The sequence below is a fragment of the Poecilia formosa genome, unplaced genomic scaffold (genome assembly GCF_000485575.1).
Source record: "Poecilia formosa unplaced genomic scaffold, Poecilia_formosa-5.1.2 Scaffold4, whole genome shotgun sequence".
NCBI lineage: Eukaryota > Metazoa > Chordata > Actinopteri > Cyprinodontiformes > Poeciliidae > Poecilia > Poecilia formosa.
The window spans coordinates 3,104,358-3,119,689 of record NW_006799943.1 but is presented as its reverse complement, the minus strand read 5'-3'; the positions used below and the strand labels follow the sequence as shown (position 1 = coordinate 3,119,689).

Below are 15,332 nucleotides of genomic sequence, written 5' to 3'. Positions count from 1 at the left end.
ATGAAAATAATGGCACAAAAACATCCATTGAGGATGGGAAGGTGAAATAGCTAGACAGAATTCTGTCTGGACATGCTATTGGTGCATGTGGTGTATGTGTTACTGACTGGCTGTACTCCAAAGAGCAGAAATAAGGGAATACATGGATAAGACGGTTTCAAAGGCTTATAATCAGATATAAGCATTTGGTGGGGTATCAAGAGTTCACAGATTTCAGCTATTTGCAGGTTAGGGTTGTGGCCAGAGTGAATCCCCTTGTTCCATATTCAAGAAAAGACCTTTTGAATCGCTGTCTACTGTAATCAGTCCTACCAGTTTTTCTTCATTCTCCAATAAGGGGAAATTCACGCAGATTCCCACATTTTTAAGTTTACTGAAAATTTTCTGCAAAAATGGTCAAACATTGGGTTTAAGTCGCTGCTCACTCCAATCTGCAGGTGGTAGTATGTCTTACTTATACCTCACTAATGCCTCATCCGTACTTGATGTCAAATTATTGTCCAGAATCTCAAATATTTCTAAAGAACCACCACAAAATCAGTCACTTTGACTGCTAAAAAAATCACCAAAACAATAGCAAAATACTTGAGGACTGTGTACTGATCACTGTACATGCCTTATGACTACAGTTCCAGTTACCTAATGACACAGTAATCCTAGTGATCCTGTTCCAAACCACATCAACTAATGTTTGAAAGGTTGTTAGGTTTACAAAACCTTCCTCTACACAGCAAAGCCTCAAACAATTTCTTGCAATCAGACTTTCTGTTTCAAATGTTTATCTTCAGGAATTTTTGGCCAACGTCTGGAGGACACAGTGCAGTTTGAGAGGAAGTTTGGCCCCCGGCTGGCACCGCTGTTGGTGGAGCAGTGTGTGGACTTCATCAGAGAGAGGGGCCTGGATGAAGAGGGTCTCTTTCGGATGCCCGGACAGGCCAATCTGGTCAAAGATCTTCAAGAGGCCTTTGACTGCGGAGACAAGCCTTTGTTTGACAGGTAAGGGGTAGATGTTGAGAGGTTGACGAAATGTAACATCTAGTGTCCGTGACTTTTACAGTTCTGATACTTCTTTCTTTTTACATGTACTGACTCACAGTAACACAGACGTCCACACGGTGGCATCCTTGCTGAAGTTGTACCTGAGAGAACTGCCTGAACCAGTCATTCCTTTCTCCAAATATGAGGACTTTCTAACCTGTGCACAGCTTTTGGCCAAAGACGAGGAGGAGGTTTGCACTGTTTAGTTGTAAGGAGTTTTGGTGCCATCGCTTTCACAATAACTAATATATTTTGTTTTAAATCAGGGGATCCAGGAGCTTGGGAAACAAGTTAACACTCTACCTCTGCCTAATTATAATCTCCTCAAGTACATATGCAAGTCAGTCCTCTTCCTTTCAACACAACCTCAGTAAACAATTTGCGTTTCTTTTAGTCTAACTTTGGGAATCTTTTGTTTTTCAGGTTTCTTGATGAGGTTCAGTCACACTGCAACGAGAACAAGATGAGTGTTCAGAACCTGGCCACAGTATTTGGACCAAATATCCTTCGAACCAAGATGGAGGACCCAGTTACTCTCATGGAGGGTATGAATACCAAATACACGACAGCTCACAAGTGTTTTCATACCCCTTAAGCCTCTTTACATTCTGTGATGCTTGAATACCAACACAATATAGTGCATACTTGTAAAGTGAACGGTTTCACTGCTGGTCTTCTTTGGTCTTTATCAAGCTTTTATTTCATTAATGGTTTCTAGGTCTTCACAGATTAGCTAAATTTGCACTGAAATTCAATTACACTGAAGGCGACTCAGCTGGAAACCTTCTGAATGCAATTCAACTGAGTTCTATTTAAGGCTTTTAGAGTTAAGGGGGTTGAACAGAAATGTGTGCCATGCTTTTCAGATTTTTAATTGTGAAAAACATGAAAACTCCATACTACTTTGTGTTAGTCTTTCGCATAATCACAATAACATTTTGCATGCACATTGTCTAGGAACTTCTCTGGTCCAGCACCTAATGACAGTCCTCATTAGGGAACACCAGCGATTATACTCAGGGAGGGACCACGAAGGACCTGCTTTGCCCCTAATGGAGTTACCTGCCCAGGGGCATCAGCTCCAACACCGCAGCCTGGGAGCGTGGATCTCTGAGGAGGACCTGCAGAGTGGTCCGGCTTCCAACACTGAACAAGAACTCCACAGCAGTGCCTCATCTCTGGACGCCAAACTGTCTGCGGCCATCGCCCCTAACCCAAACCCTGGACCAAAAATGGCGCCTTCAATGGGGAAAGGAGAGCCCGTAGTCAGTCCAAGTAAACAAGCCAAGACCATGCCTTCCTGGAAATACTCTTTCAAAAGTTCTTCAACTCCCCGTTCACAGCCACAGGCTAAGCAAGCTGCCACAGGTGCCACAGTGGCAGATACAAGTGCTCCTTCTGGTGGTGGAGGTAACTGGCTGATGAATGGTCTGTCCTCCTTGAGGGGACACCGCCGCACTTCTTCAGGGGAGCGATCCGCCAGAGATCGAGACTCCACTGGGTCGTCCCAGAGACTGTCCACTTATGACAACGTCACGTCTTCTTCCAGCACGGGGAGCGTTCCCAGTGTCTCCAGCACACCGTGGTCGAGCTCCTCTTGCGATATCTCTGTTCCAGACTCCGGCGGAGAACCTCTGACACATCAGAACTTTGGAGGTGGAGCGGATAGCGAAGAGATTACAGAGTGGACAGAGAGCCAGAGGGAGACTGAGAGAGAAAAGGAAGCGGGGAGGGCGACGGAGCCGGGCGTGGACGTGGATGGATGTGAGGCCATGGATCTTGGCAGCAGCAGTGTGGCATTCGGCGAAAGTGAAAACCTGCCCGCGGTAGCAGGGGTACCGTCCATTATTATGACAGAAGACGGAGATGGGACTACCCTGACCCTGAATGCTCTGGTGGAGGAACTGAAGGAGGAGTTGAGGAAACAGAGGACAACATATGAGACCAGGATTCAGAAGTAAGTAGAGACAGCAGAATCTCTTAAACAATGGAAGGCAAAAATACAATTTTCTTACTGGTTTTATCAGCATGTATAACTGTGATGACAGACATGCGGCCATATGCAGCTGGATATTATTTATGAATCCAGCTGTTCTGTTTCTAGCTTCAGAGGTTTATTAGAGAACATTAGAAAACAACCAGCATTATGAAAATTAAGGAACACAGCACACAGGTGAGGGGCAATGCTGTGGAGAGGTTTAAAACAAGGTTAGGTTGACCACTGTTCAAGCCATAATTTGTAAATGGAAAGAGTTTGGCATAACTGCAAACCGTCCACCTAAGCACCTAGGTAACAGGAACAGCAATCACACAAGCAGCCATTTTAACCGGTGTAGGTAGAAAACTCTTTGTAAAATTAAACAGTCAAAAATCAACTGTAATAACTCAGTCTGTCATAAGGAAAATAAATGTTAGTCATTCAGTCAGATATGTCACAGTCTCAAATGAGATATTTCATTAGCAAGCTATAGAGTCAGCTTACAAATACAGATCCAGAATACAGATACATCATCTCGTATAATCACCCCTGACCTTTGTCTGTCCTGTGCTGCACCCCTTCAGATTGGAAGAGTCCAGCACAGCGCTGTGTGCCCAGGTGGAGCGTTTAGAACAAGAGATGGAGCAAGAGAAGAAGAAGCAGCGCATGCTGGAGATCAAGCTGCGGAACTCTGAGCGGGCGCGGGAAGACGCCGAGAACCGTAACCGTCTCCTGGAGAAGGAGATGGAGGATTTCTTCTCCACACTGGGCAATCTGGCCCTGGGCTCAAGGACAAGCGACATTTGACTCAACATGGATTTCCTGTTTTAGCATTAGCAGAAACAACGCCGTAACTGTCAACTGACGTCTGTGAACTCGAAGCAGCAGGACGCTTCTTTAAGGAAATAACTTATAGTAGAAGAATGAAAGGAAGCATACTGTTGCACATTTCCAACAAGCTTGAAATTGTTGAAAAGAAATGCTGAAGGAAGTAAATGTCATTGTTCTTTGAGAAGGTCCTTAGGAGGGTTGACTCTTTGGCATGCTTGAAACTGAACATGAAGATGGAGCTCCTGCAGTTAGCATTCCCTGTTCACTGAGGTTTCATGTTTCTAATGAAGGGAGTGTCATAAACATCTCAGGTGCCTGTTTCATGACTGAAAAATGGTAACATAACTTCCCCAAAGCTTTGTACTGGAGAGCGCTTCTTCAACCACTACTTTCTATCGGTCTTGTACTAACACTGTAGAATTGTAGGAACCATTTATTATTTATTTATATTTACAGAAGCAATAGTTTGAGATTCAATCAAATCTGCTTTTTACCTTTTGCTTAATTCTGTGATTCTCAAACTTTTTATAACTGTTACCATCTCAGTAAATACCACATTTTGGGGAAAAACACCATCTTTCCCAGATATATATTATTTATTTTATCATTTTTTGGCAGTTATTTTAAAACTGTCACAACAAAATATGGAGTTTTTCAGTTTCTCAAAAGGTCTCTTAAGTCAGAATTCCCAGTGAGAAAAATATTTTTTCTCACCAGCCCCAATTTAGAAATCCAACATGGCTGCCTTCCATGTGAAATTGTTAGATCAAAGAAAAAAAGAGTGTTATTGGGAATGTATGATAATTTGTGCCATTAAATCTGTCACACAATAATGTACAACATTTTTTAAGGGAACCGGATGATACAGCATTTGAATGCACAAAACAGATAAATATACATCGTTATTGGCTGGTAAAGCTAAAAGATGTTAGCCTCGAATACAGAATTTACCAAATCTTGCTGGTTTTTAATATGGAACTGGTTTGGCTGAGTTTTATCTAAATCCCAGATTCCAGTTCCAACTACAGGGGCAAAAAATGCATCAAATGTCAGCAGAACTCATTATTGCTTCTGACAGGAATTATTAAAAATGTTCCCCACTGTACTTCTATTTCTATAGAAAAGGGTCTGAATCACAGACTATATGTCCCTATCTACCTTGCAAATATTTATTGCTAAATCTTGATCAAATTCTTGTGAAGGGAGTTCTAAGGGATTGTACCTTAGTACCTTAGTTTGAGAACCATGGCCTTAGGTTAAGTAATACTTTGACCAATATTTGTACCCATATGTACATAAAGTGCTGCTAGCTTGCTACTTGTTATCATAACACCAGACCAAGAAGGAGATGCCCACCCATGCTCACTAAAAAAGATGAACATAGGTGACTCAACATCTTTTTCAATGAGCTTTATGCAAACTAGCATATAGTGCTGCTAGCTTGCCACCAGACTAAGAAAGAGCTAGTCACATATGCTCATTGAAAAAGCCCTCAAATGCTCAGTAATATATGGTGAAATCTGTACTTTTGTTCAGACTATTTATTTGATTAGAAATAAGAGTTTGGGCTACGCCTGGATTACCCAAACTAACTGGGTTTGGCTATTGGCCACAATGAAAGGTCAGTTGATCATTGCTTTGTTGTTTGTTTTGGAAAAATGAACGAATCAGTGGTTAGTGTATCTTCATACTTGGTCGAAAAAAATTATCTGAATACAAGATAACCAATTTACCTTTGAATAAACTTGGCTAACTGGACTATGTACAATAACAACTTTAGCAGAGGTCTTTCCATTTTCCATATTTGTACTACAAACATTGTGGAGGAGGTTGAAGATTAAGTTTGTATATCATATTAACAAAAGCAGGTATCAATAAACCTGACTTTCAATTTCCTAAGTAACGCATTTCCTAAGCGCATCTGGAACGGACTTCTGCCACAGCTGCCTCAGTCCCGTAGTTGTCCTCAGGCCCTTCCAGTGACACAGGCAAACCCTGGTTCTTCTGTTGGACCCTCACATTATTAATGTCTGTCATGTATCAAGGATTATGTTTACAATTCCTCAAGCATATTATTTAATCTATCATACAGAGCCGCAACTAATCACTTAGCTCCCTTAAAGATTTGTTCTGTTTTTACTTTTCTGTTCCACTTAAATGTTTCTAATTATATTTCACATCAGACAAAGAAAAATTGATTCCATGTATTAAGGGAAAAATAATGTCCAAAACAACTTTCAGTGAATTATAAGCCTGGTGGACCAACAGGCTTTACTTGCATCCAAACCAGCCTAATATTGTTTGTTTATTTTAAGTAGGGATTTTTATACACCATTAACAGTGACAGTAAAGACGGATAAAGCAAGGTTTATAGTAAATGCGTTGAATCGGGTGCAAGGGGGTTGTGCATCAATTGCACCATCACCACTCCTGCTCGTTGGCAGGTGCCTGGTCATGCACCTCCAAATTCTTGTAACTTTAAAAACATTATAACACAAAAACAGGGTGGGCTGCTGGTAGATATCCCTAGCTCCACTACCAACGGGCTGAGATCTACTAGCCTATTTCGTGTTGGTCGACAGATTGTGTAAGATTCTTGATTTGACAGGACAGGAAACTGAAACTGAATTTAACCTTCCAAATAATGTAGTTTATTATAATTCATAACTTAATGGGAAGACATTTTTTCTCTTAAAGCTTGTTTGGGTTGGATAACTTCCCCCCCTTAATACAAGAGATCATCAGTGGAAAACCCATAACTAAGGTTCTCTTTGACCTGAAACATTTAGGTGTGAAAAATCAAAACAGAAGGCGAAATCTGTAAGGGGAGGAGGGAATACTTTTCTATTTCCCTGTTGGACACAGTAAATACCAAAGCTGGACTGCCTCATCAGCAATTCACTTACATGAGATCAGAATGGACTGACTGGAAGCCATGTTGATTTTGGCACATGAAGCTGAACACTGCCCTCAGAGAAACAATGGAGTTTCCTGGCTGTGCCTTCAGGGAAGTGTTTTTGAACATGGAAAAAAAAAAAGAAAAAAGAAATGTTGCTTGCTTGTCCTAAGATGTGGTGCTAATATTCACCCACATATCCCAGCCAGCATGCCTAGGTGGGCCCCATGTGGGGGGAAAGGAGGGCTGATATATGGGTCCCATATGGGTTTGTCCGCAGGTTCCACGATGGCCCCACATGGGTTTGTCCATGTAGGGCCACAGCCCACATGGGCCCTACATGGGCCCTAAATGGACAATGCCATGTGGGCCACCACCATATAGGGCCCATGTAGGGCCCATGTGGGCTGTGGCCCTACATGGGCAAACCCATGTGGGGCCATCGTGGAACCCGCAGACAAACCCATATGGGACCCATATATCAGCCCTCCTTTCCCCCCACATGGGGCCCACCTAGGTATGCGGCTGCTCTTTTTCTTTTCCTCTGTTTTGCTTTGTTGCAGTATGGAACCAATGCCTGAGGCTACTGAATCATTTAATGGTGCCAATTGATGTTTGTAAATTGTCAAGTGATTGGAAGTTTTGCATCAAGAATGTATCAATATAGTGAATGAGTTATGGATCAAAAATTAATGGTAATAATTTGGGTTATTTAGTCTGTCATAAAAAAATGAGACTCATTTTTTAGTCACATTTGTATGAAGTTATTCACTCAGTCATAAGTGTCACAATTTCAAACTAAATATTTAATTAGCTAAATATGTGGTTTACAAACCTAATATTTGGTTAGCATTAGCAAACAAAATATTTAGCCCAAAATTAAATACTTAGTTGGTATTAGCAAACAAAATATCTAGATTTAAACTAAATACTTAATTTGCTAATGCTAATTAAATATTTAGCTCCAAACTAAATAGTTTTAAGCTAACTAGTTAGTTTGTAGACTAAATATTTAGCCTGCTATTTAAATTGAGGCTAAATATTTAGATTGCTAACTGATGTTTTTATCTAAAAATTTACTTTGGAGCTAAATAACTAAATATTTAGTTTGCGAGTGCTAAAAATTTAATTTGCTAATGATAACTAAATATTGCGTTATATATTCAGCTTGAAGCTACATATTTAGTTTGCAAACTAAAAAATGGAGCTTGCAAATTAAATATTTATTCCTTGAAACTGACTGATAAATTAATGAGTACCGGTAATTGTAAAGTGATTGGAAGTTTTGAATCAAGAATGTGTCAAAATAGTGAATGAGTTATGGATCGAAACCAGCCCTGTGACAGAAATCTAAGACTGTCTTGTAGTCAACCAATGCATCTGGCTGCAGCCACACCTTTACAAAGTGGGACTAACACAGATGGTATGGATGATCATAAGAGCTTTTTGCAGTTTTATTTGACCCTTTATAAACTGACTGTTACAGTTCACTGAAAAATTGGATTTCGATTGGACACTGTGACTTTTGTGACACAAGGATCAAAAAAGCATCGTTATTTTCCAAGATTGTACAGTTTTTGAGCTCCTCACTTCCTTCACAAAGTTTAGACTGTGATGGGAAAAACGCAATGGCAGGTACTTGTATGTAAGTAAGATTCTTCTCAACATCGATGGTGCTTATTTATTATAGATTCACATTGTTGTAATGAATGGCCATATCTGAGAAATAAAGACAACTGTCATACAAGACAAAAGGTGAACCTGAATATGTGAGATGGAAAACAAGTTAATCTGCTCATAGTCAAGGTGATTGGAATAATAGTTTCATAATTGGAAACAATAGTTTCCAATTGTTTTTTCCAAAACAATTGGAAAGTGCTTGTTTTATGCATAGTGTTTACAATGTCAAGCTGCTATCATAGTTTTCTATCTTCCCATCTATGTTGGCCAACACAATCTGAATAGTGGTGTACTGAGATCAAAGGTGTGGAGTTCAAAGTGCGTTGCTGTATCTGGATAGGCTACATTACATTTTTGATTTATTTTCTCATATTTCAAAATACATTACATTATTGATTTATTTTCAAAAAATCAGAGGGACCTGACTGAGAATCAGATCCATTCTCAATTTTAAGTATCCAACATGACAGGTGGTAGACCTCAAAACTTGTAGTAGCCTTGTTCATCTGATGATCAAATCTGTGTACACAACCATGTCAAATACTAACATGGTGATGCTGGAAAGAACGGCCATATAGACATTAGAGAGTTGGTGGCATCACTTGTATAACCAAAACAGTTTAAGTGTCCGTAACCACAGGAAGAGAGAAGGAATTATTTTTTTAGCAGCTAGAATTTACTAGAGTTATGAGGACTTGACGTTTCCCTTACCTTGTTATGGAGGTAAACATGGGTTTTAGTCAGTCTTGGTAGTCGTTGTTCCACTCAACCCTCACCGAGTCGTAGCGCGGCAGATGGCGTGGTCGGTCGGACTACAGGGAAGCGACGGGGGTCGCTCCAATCAGCCCGTCATTTTCCAAAAGCGCACGCGACGTTAGTGCGAGCCCGCGCGCAGAGTAAAAAGCTCACGCGGGGTCCACTGGACTGCGCGAGGTTTGAAAGTGGCTTGGTTGACTGCAACATGGTTAAGTTTAAGCAAGTTGCTATTTTGTTCCTAATGAAGATCCACACTCCTCTGGATTAACTGAATGCTATTTTCTCTCGACTTTAATTTCAACGGTAAGCGAGAAAAATATATGTAATATTTACCCTTTCGGGACACAGGAAGTTAGTGATGATTAACTCAAGATTTGTAGATTTAAATAAAAAAGTAAAGAGTAAACGAATCAAAAGCATTTACATACATTTTATGGAAGTTGTTAGAGATGCTAATGGCACCGCCAATTGTGAAAATATCATTGAAAAGGACCAAAAATGCTAACTAAAAAAAAAAAAACTAAACTTTTGTTTTTACAGTAAAAAGACATGCAGTCACAAATCAAAGTGTATTTCTTTATTTGCAGTAGATGTTCTTTCCATTTATAAGAGGTGGCATCACGAGATCCCAGTGCATGTTTTCTTTTAGTGCACTTTTTTCCATTGGTTGCGGTTGGGACGCACAGATCCAGGAATTCTTAAAACTAGTAGCATGGCTGGATTCACTGGCAAACATTACAAACCAGCACCATAGTATAACATAACGATTTCTTGTAGGTATTTACTCACTTTTTTGTGCATCTTATACTAATACAGCCCACATCAAAAAGATCTATCAGACCAGGGTTATTCGATGAAACATCAGTCTCTCCATCAAACCCTGACAGAGTTTTTGGGTGGGTGTGACAGATTACGTAACATTATAACTATAAAACAAGTCACAAATAAAAATCAATCTTATTTGTTAAAAAAAAAAACAGAAAGAAAGAAAATATGAATCGACAGTACCAAACATTTTCTTTACCTTCAGGAGAATGCTAACAAATGCTAAACCTATACATACAACTAGCACAGTTTGCTGAAGGTATTGCACATTTAGTAAAAAAAAAAAAAAAAAAAAAAGAAAGAAAAAATAAAGAAAACAATACAATAATTCTTTTACTTCTGGGTGAAGTATACATAATGTACAAAACTAGAAGTCTGCTTGAAACCGACACATAGTACACTTTCAAATAAATAAATAATGGAATCTGTTATTCACACACCTTTGAAAGCTCATTCTGCAGGTGACAAAATATTACCAAGAACTGACAGAAATTCAGCGTGAGGTAGTTCATCAAAGTCGACTTAAATCAGAGTAGATTTGCTTAGAGAGATGAAGTAATACTACTAGAAAAACAACAATGTAAAAAAAAAGATACCATGGATATGTATACGAGTCAAATTGATGCCCCCCAATGTTGGGCAAAAAAAATATTAAGAGCACTTCTGACAATAAATCTTTTCCTGATCTGCTTTTTTTCCCTCTTTGCCAATATCAGTACTGGATAAATGCCACTGTTTGCCTCCCTATTAAAATGACTATTTTTTCTTTTACTGGAAACTTATACTTTGTCACTGTAAAATACAGCAACTGTTGCACTGAGTTTTATATTTGATGGATTTGGCTGCAAGGGCATCAAAGTTACTTCATAATCATTCTGATATTCTTTTAAAACGGGTTGCACCAAATAAACTCGCTACAAAAAGCAATCACTTGTTAATACTTTAACTGTTCCTTCGTACTCTAGCGCTTGCTTGTGGACCCGTAAGACAGTCGATGTCTTACGGGTCCAGTCGTGCACACACACTGAGAGGTTCTGGCCAGTTTGTGCCATAAGAGTGTTAGTTTGCTACCTCTTTTCCACGATTAAACAAGTTTTTTGCAACTATTTGTATATTTGAACGTGACTAATAAGTCACGTTCAAATATGAGTGACAATGCTAAAACCTTATTTTTCAACACCTGTGCTACTCAGAATATGCTTTTTCGGTTTTTCTATTATGTTTCAGGAAAAAAATAAAATTAAATTTGCAACTAAAGATCTCCGAACCTTACAGCTTCTTGTTACTTTAACTGTGCAACCTTTCGCAATAGCCAGTGTTTGACTTTTAGCTACATTTTGTTGAAACGTAGAACACAACTTGTTATATTCATGCATATGTAGCAGTATAATCAACTGTTAAATGTATTACATTCAAATAAATTAAAAACAATGTCTAACTGCTAATGTACTGTTTGTGTAACTAATATGGCTAACTCATAAAGCTAATATTTGTCATATTAAGTATTAATATACTTAATACAATTAAGTATATTTGTCAAAAATACTTAATTATTTCCAAAAATTAAATGTTTCAAAGCTAGCTGACAGACTAATTCATTTTTGCTAAAATGCACAGTGGTACAGTAAGCACTATTTTTATGGACATTAGCATAAATAAATAGTAATTGCTAATGCCGTTTGTTTTTGTCACAAAAAATTCAATTCAACCTAATATCATTCATCTAAATAATAAAGAAAATAAGTCATCTGTCAGTGTAGAAACTAGTACAGAATTATACCTCGCTTTGTTCCTAACCTCCCAGGAGTTTTGGAACTAGCGGAGAAGCTAACTTAGTACTTAAGGACATAATAAAAGATTAGATGGGATTAATTGTTGGCATTAGCATCAATATATTTAATTAGTAACTGCTAATCCCATTTGTTTTAATGTTTGTCACCAAAAAATAGAATCATTGCTTATGATTAGTTATCCAAATAATGATAAGTAATTTGTCAATATAACTAAATATGAAGAAAATAAAATAAATTTGTGGCTAGTTGATGAGGTAACTTTGTTAAGGTATTTGTTGCTTTCCTATTACCTAATTACGTAATGAAGCTAGAGAGAAAAAATGCTATTACTTAAACTAATTATCATTAGTGTGTTTTTTTTTCCAAACGGATAATGACTTCATAGATTATCAAACATAATAAGGATCTCAATTATCTGGTGTTTTTCGATAGAGTGCGTGTCAAGTTTTAATGATGCAACCCGATTTAGTAAGTTCAGCTGTAAGTCTGCCAGCCGTTCTGACACAGATATGGTCACCGGTCAGGACTAAGTCAGAACAGAAACTGGAGCAGACGGTTCCATCTGTGTTTACCCTGACGTTTCCCAGATGACGAGACGCCAAAACTGATCGCAACAGCGAGCTACTGCTTACACCATTACAGTGTGAAAATAATAATATCACTGGCGGCTCGTCAACAAGCTAATCTGTTGCTTTCCTTATTCAAATAGCCAATTTCACTGCAGGAACTCGACCGGACTGTTATAGTCGGGTTACGGAACTTAAAATGCTTAATCCAGTAATATACATCAACTTAGATCGTTAAGGAAATCTCTCTTTCAATTCAAACATCTGACAATAACAACCAAAAAGGAAATCCTAGAAGATGTGTTTTTAACATATGTTCTGGTCGCTGTGAAACAGAGACTTCTTCTCACTTTGATGAAAGACCTCTGAAATGACTTAAACACTTGCTAAAACTCCTCAGTCTCTTCAACGTTACGTTTTTCTTCTTTTAGACCTGCGAGACGACGCTCTCCCGTTTCCAGGGCCCAAACTCAAAACAAGTAAAAAAATAGACATTTTGTGAGAACCACAACCCCACCACACAGTACTGTTTTGACACAGACACTACCGTTATCGAGACACCAGAAAAGCTTACGCATAACGAACACACACCCTTCCAGCAAAACGCAGGAATGAAGGACGAACGACAGGCACTTTACCTTTCCAGAATCAAAACACACTCAAAAGAGGGTGACGTTTATTGCATTCGTTAAGAATAGGTTGAGTCTGTTTGTTTGGCCGACACAAACGCCCAAAAAAAAAAAAAAGAAAAAAGCTCCCTTTCTCATTTTCATTGGAGCTGCATTTCCCCACCGCTCCACGCAACAGAATCACTTTCCTCTCCATGACACCAATCAGATGCACGTCAACAAATCAGAACATCACTGAAAAGTTCATTTCTTTGACAAGCCAATTCAAAAAGTTGAACTTTAGTATTATCGAGATTCGTGACAGAAATTTACCTTCTGCATTTATGGCTATTAAATTTGATGATTATGGCTTATAGCTACTAAAAAACCCAAGATTACATAGAAAAAAGATGTTAAATACAGAAATGTTTTGGTTGAGCCTAAATTATGGCCTAAACAACCAGGAAAGTCAGTCAGTAGATGCTTTTCCATTACAGATGTACACAAAACTTTGTCAATATTCTGCTGATGTCAAAAGACATAATTTTGCAATTGCGACGTTTTCATTACATAAGAAATTCAGTATTACAAAATAAACTAATTTCAATACACACATAATTTCATGCTCGTGCTAAAACTTTTTATGAGAAAATAATTTTTTTTCAAATTTGGCGTGTTTACATGTTGCGAATTTGTCTTCGATATGTCACACTGCGTGATTATGGTCAATGGAAACACCGCGACCATGAGATTCCATTAAAAATGTGTGGTGGTGCAAAGGCAAAGGACGACCCACATATCGAGGCCTCAGTCCTCGAGCCGGTGGTTGCAGGTTTGAATCCCGGCCTGGCAACATTTGCTGCATGTCTTCCTCCTCTCATTACCCTGTTTGCTGTCAAACTACTTTCAAATAAAGGCCACTAGAGCCAACAAAAAAATCCTCTTCAAATAAAAATAAAAAATGTGTGCAACACTTTTTCAGTATTCCGCTAATGTTGAAAAAGCCCAATTTCGCAATTGCAAAGTTGCATAAGAAAATTACAATCACACGTGAATACTTTAATTTACGCGATAAGTCATAAAAAAATGCCGAGTCATCATCCTCCAACTACCACTTCTTCGTGGTTTGCGAAAGCAGCAACAACCAGGGTCACCTCCATGCCACGCTGCATTAATGCAGTGATTCATACAGGCAGCTCTGAACAAGTATTGAGCGCTTATGTATGGACCAGAGGTCACGCTAGATTTTTTTTGTTCTCCGTCATTTTGACGGACAGCATTAAAAAAAAAAAAAAATAATGTTCTATTTTTACCCGTCAAATTATAATCACATTAACATGGTCTATGTTAATGTGATTTAACATAGTTTAGTTAATATTCACCTAGTTGAACCATGAATCCAGATCCCATCACACATGAAGGCATAACTTGTTCTCCTTGACAAAAACCAGACTGTGGCCCCAATAACTTATAATAAATGAAATTGAACAACTCCACTTGAATTAACAGCACGCACAGCCTCACAAATTCCTCCTGGTCACATCTACAGAGAAATCTGCGCTAGTTCATCGGTCGGTTGGATCTGTCTGATCCAAACCGATCAATTGAAAAGATTTTTTTATCTTGTGTGCGGTCAGGGCCTGTGCTTTTACAAGGATTTTTTTGTGTGGTTTCGCTTCTCCGAAACTAACAGATGTTACATGTGTCGCACTTCTGAGCGCCGCTCTCCTTTCCTGGGTGCGGGACGGTAACGTCTTCAGCTCCATTTGTTAAAACCACAGGGTGAGTTAAGTTTAATTCTTTGCAGCGGCGGAGCCGCGTCCGCATTGGTTGTGCAGCCGCAGCGCACTGCGCATGTTACGATCTAATTAACTTGTGCACCGTCATTTATTTCCTCAAGATAAACTGCCTGCTCCTCTGTTTAGACTATAAATGGATTCAACATTGTATTCTCTTTAGTTTTCTCAGTTTCTATATAATGGAGACTGAAATTAAACACGCCATTTCTACCAAAGGTCTTGAATGCGCTTCCTAACCAGACGCTCCAAAGCGTCGGGTCCATAACTCTTCAACATGCTGCCAGCTCCCGGTCAGAAAGACGCATTTAGTTCAGTGTCCATGAGATGATATTCAGAAAGGATTCTTTTATTGATTGATTTTAGCTGCCTCTGTGGTGAAATCTTTGCGTAAAGTCTGTAATGTCTCCAACCTCTGGTGTGGATATACTTTTCAGAATGTCAACATTTCTGTTAAGTTTTTATTAGTTCCATGTAATATTTAAATGGTCTGTGAAGTGGGTTCTCACTAGCTTTTCACCATAATCATCAAAACAAACAGAATTACATATTGTGTATAGTTGAT

General features: G+C 38.8%; 1 protein-coding gene and 1 long non-coding RNA gene across 4 annotated transcripts in view; one reads left to right on the top strand and one right to left on the bottom strand.

The window, feature by feature from the left end:
* arhgap22b (Rho GTPase activating protein 22b) overlaps positions 1-6,658 on the top strand; it is a 33,137-nt gene extending 26,479 nt beyond the window's left edge. For all 3 annotated transcript variants that reach the window (XM_016675484.1, XM_016675485.1, XM_007560190.2), the window contains 6 exons: positions 789-996; positions 1,097-1,229; positions 1,305-1,378; positions 1,462-1,583; positions 1,996-2,995; positions 3,601-6,658. In XM_016675484.1, the coding sequence (XP_016530970.1) occupies positions 789-996; positions 1,097-1,229; positions 1,305-1,378; positions 1,462-1,583; positions 1,996-2,995; positions 3,601-3,823 (1,760 nt within the window). In that variant the 3' untranslated portion in view covers positions 3,824-6,658. The remainder of the gene's footprint in view (positions 1-788; positions 997-1,096; positions 1,230-1,304; positions 1,379-1,461; positions 1,584-1,995; positions 2,996-3,600) is intronic.
* LOC107837125 (uncharacterized) overlaps positions 1-15,076 on the bottom strand; it is a 26,490-nt gene extending 11,414 nt beyond the window's left edge. Inside the window, exons 1-3 of the long non-coding RNA XR_001663117.1 lie at positions 14,484-15,076; positions 11,291-11,295; positions 1,705-1,711 (exon numbers count right to left, since the gene is read on the bottom strand). This is a non-coding gene — a long non-coding RNA (uncharacterized LOC107837125). The remainder of the gene's footprint in view (positions 1-1,704; positions 1,712-11,290; positions 11,296-14,483) is intronic.
* Between the last annotated feature and the right edge of the window lie 256 nt (positions 15,077-15,332).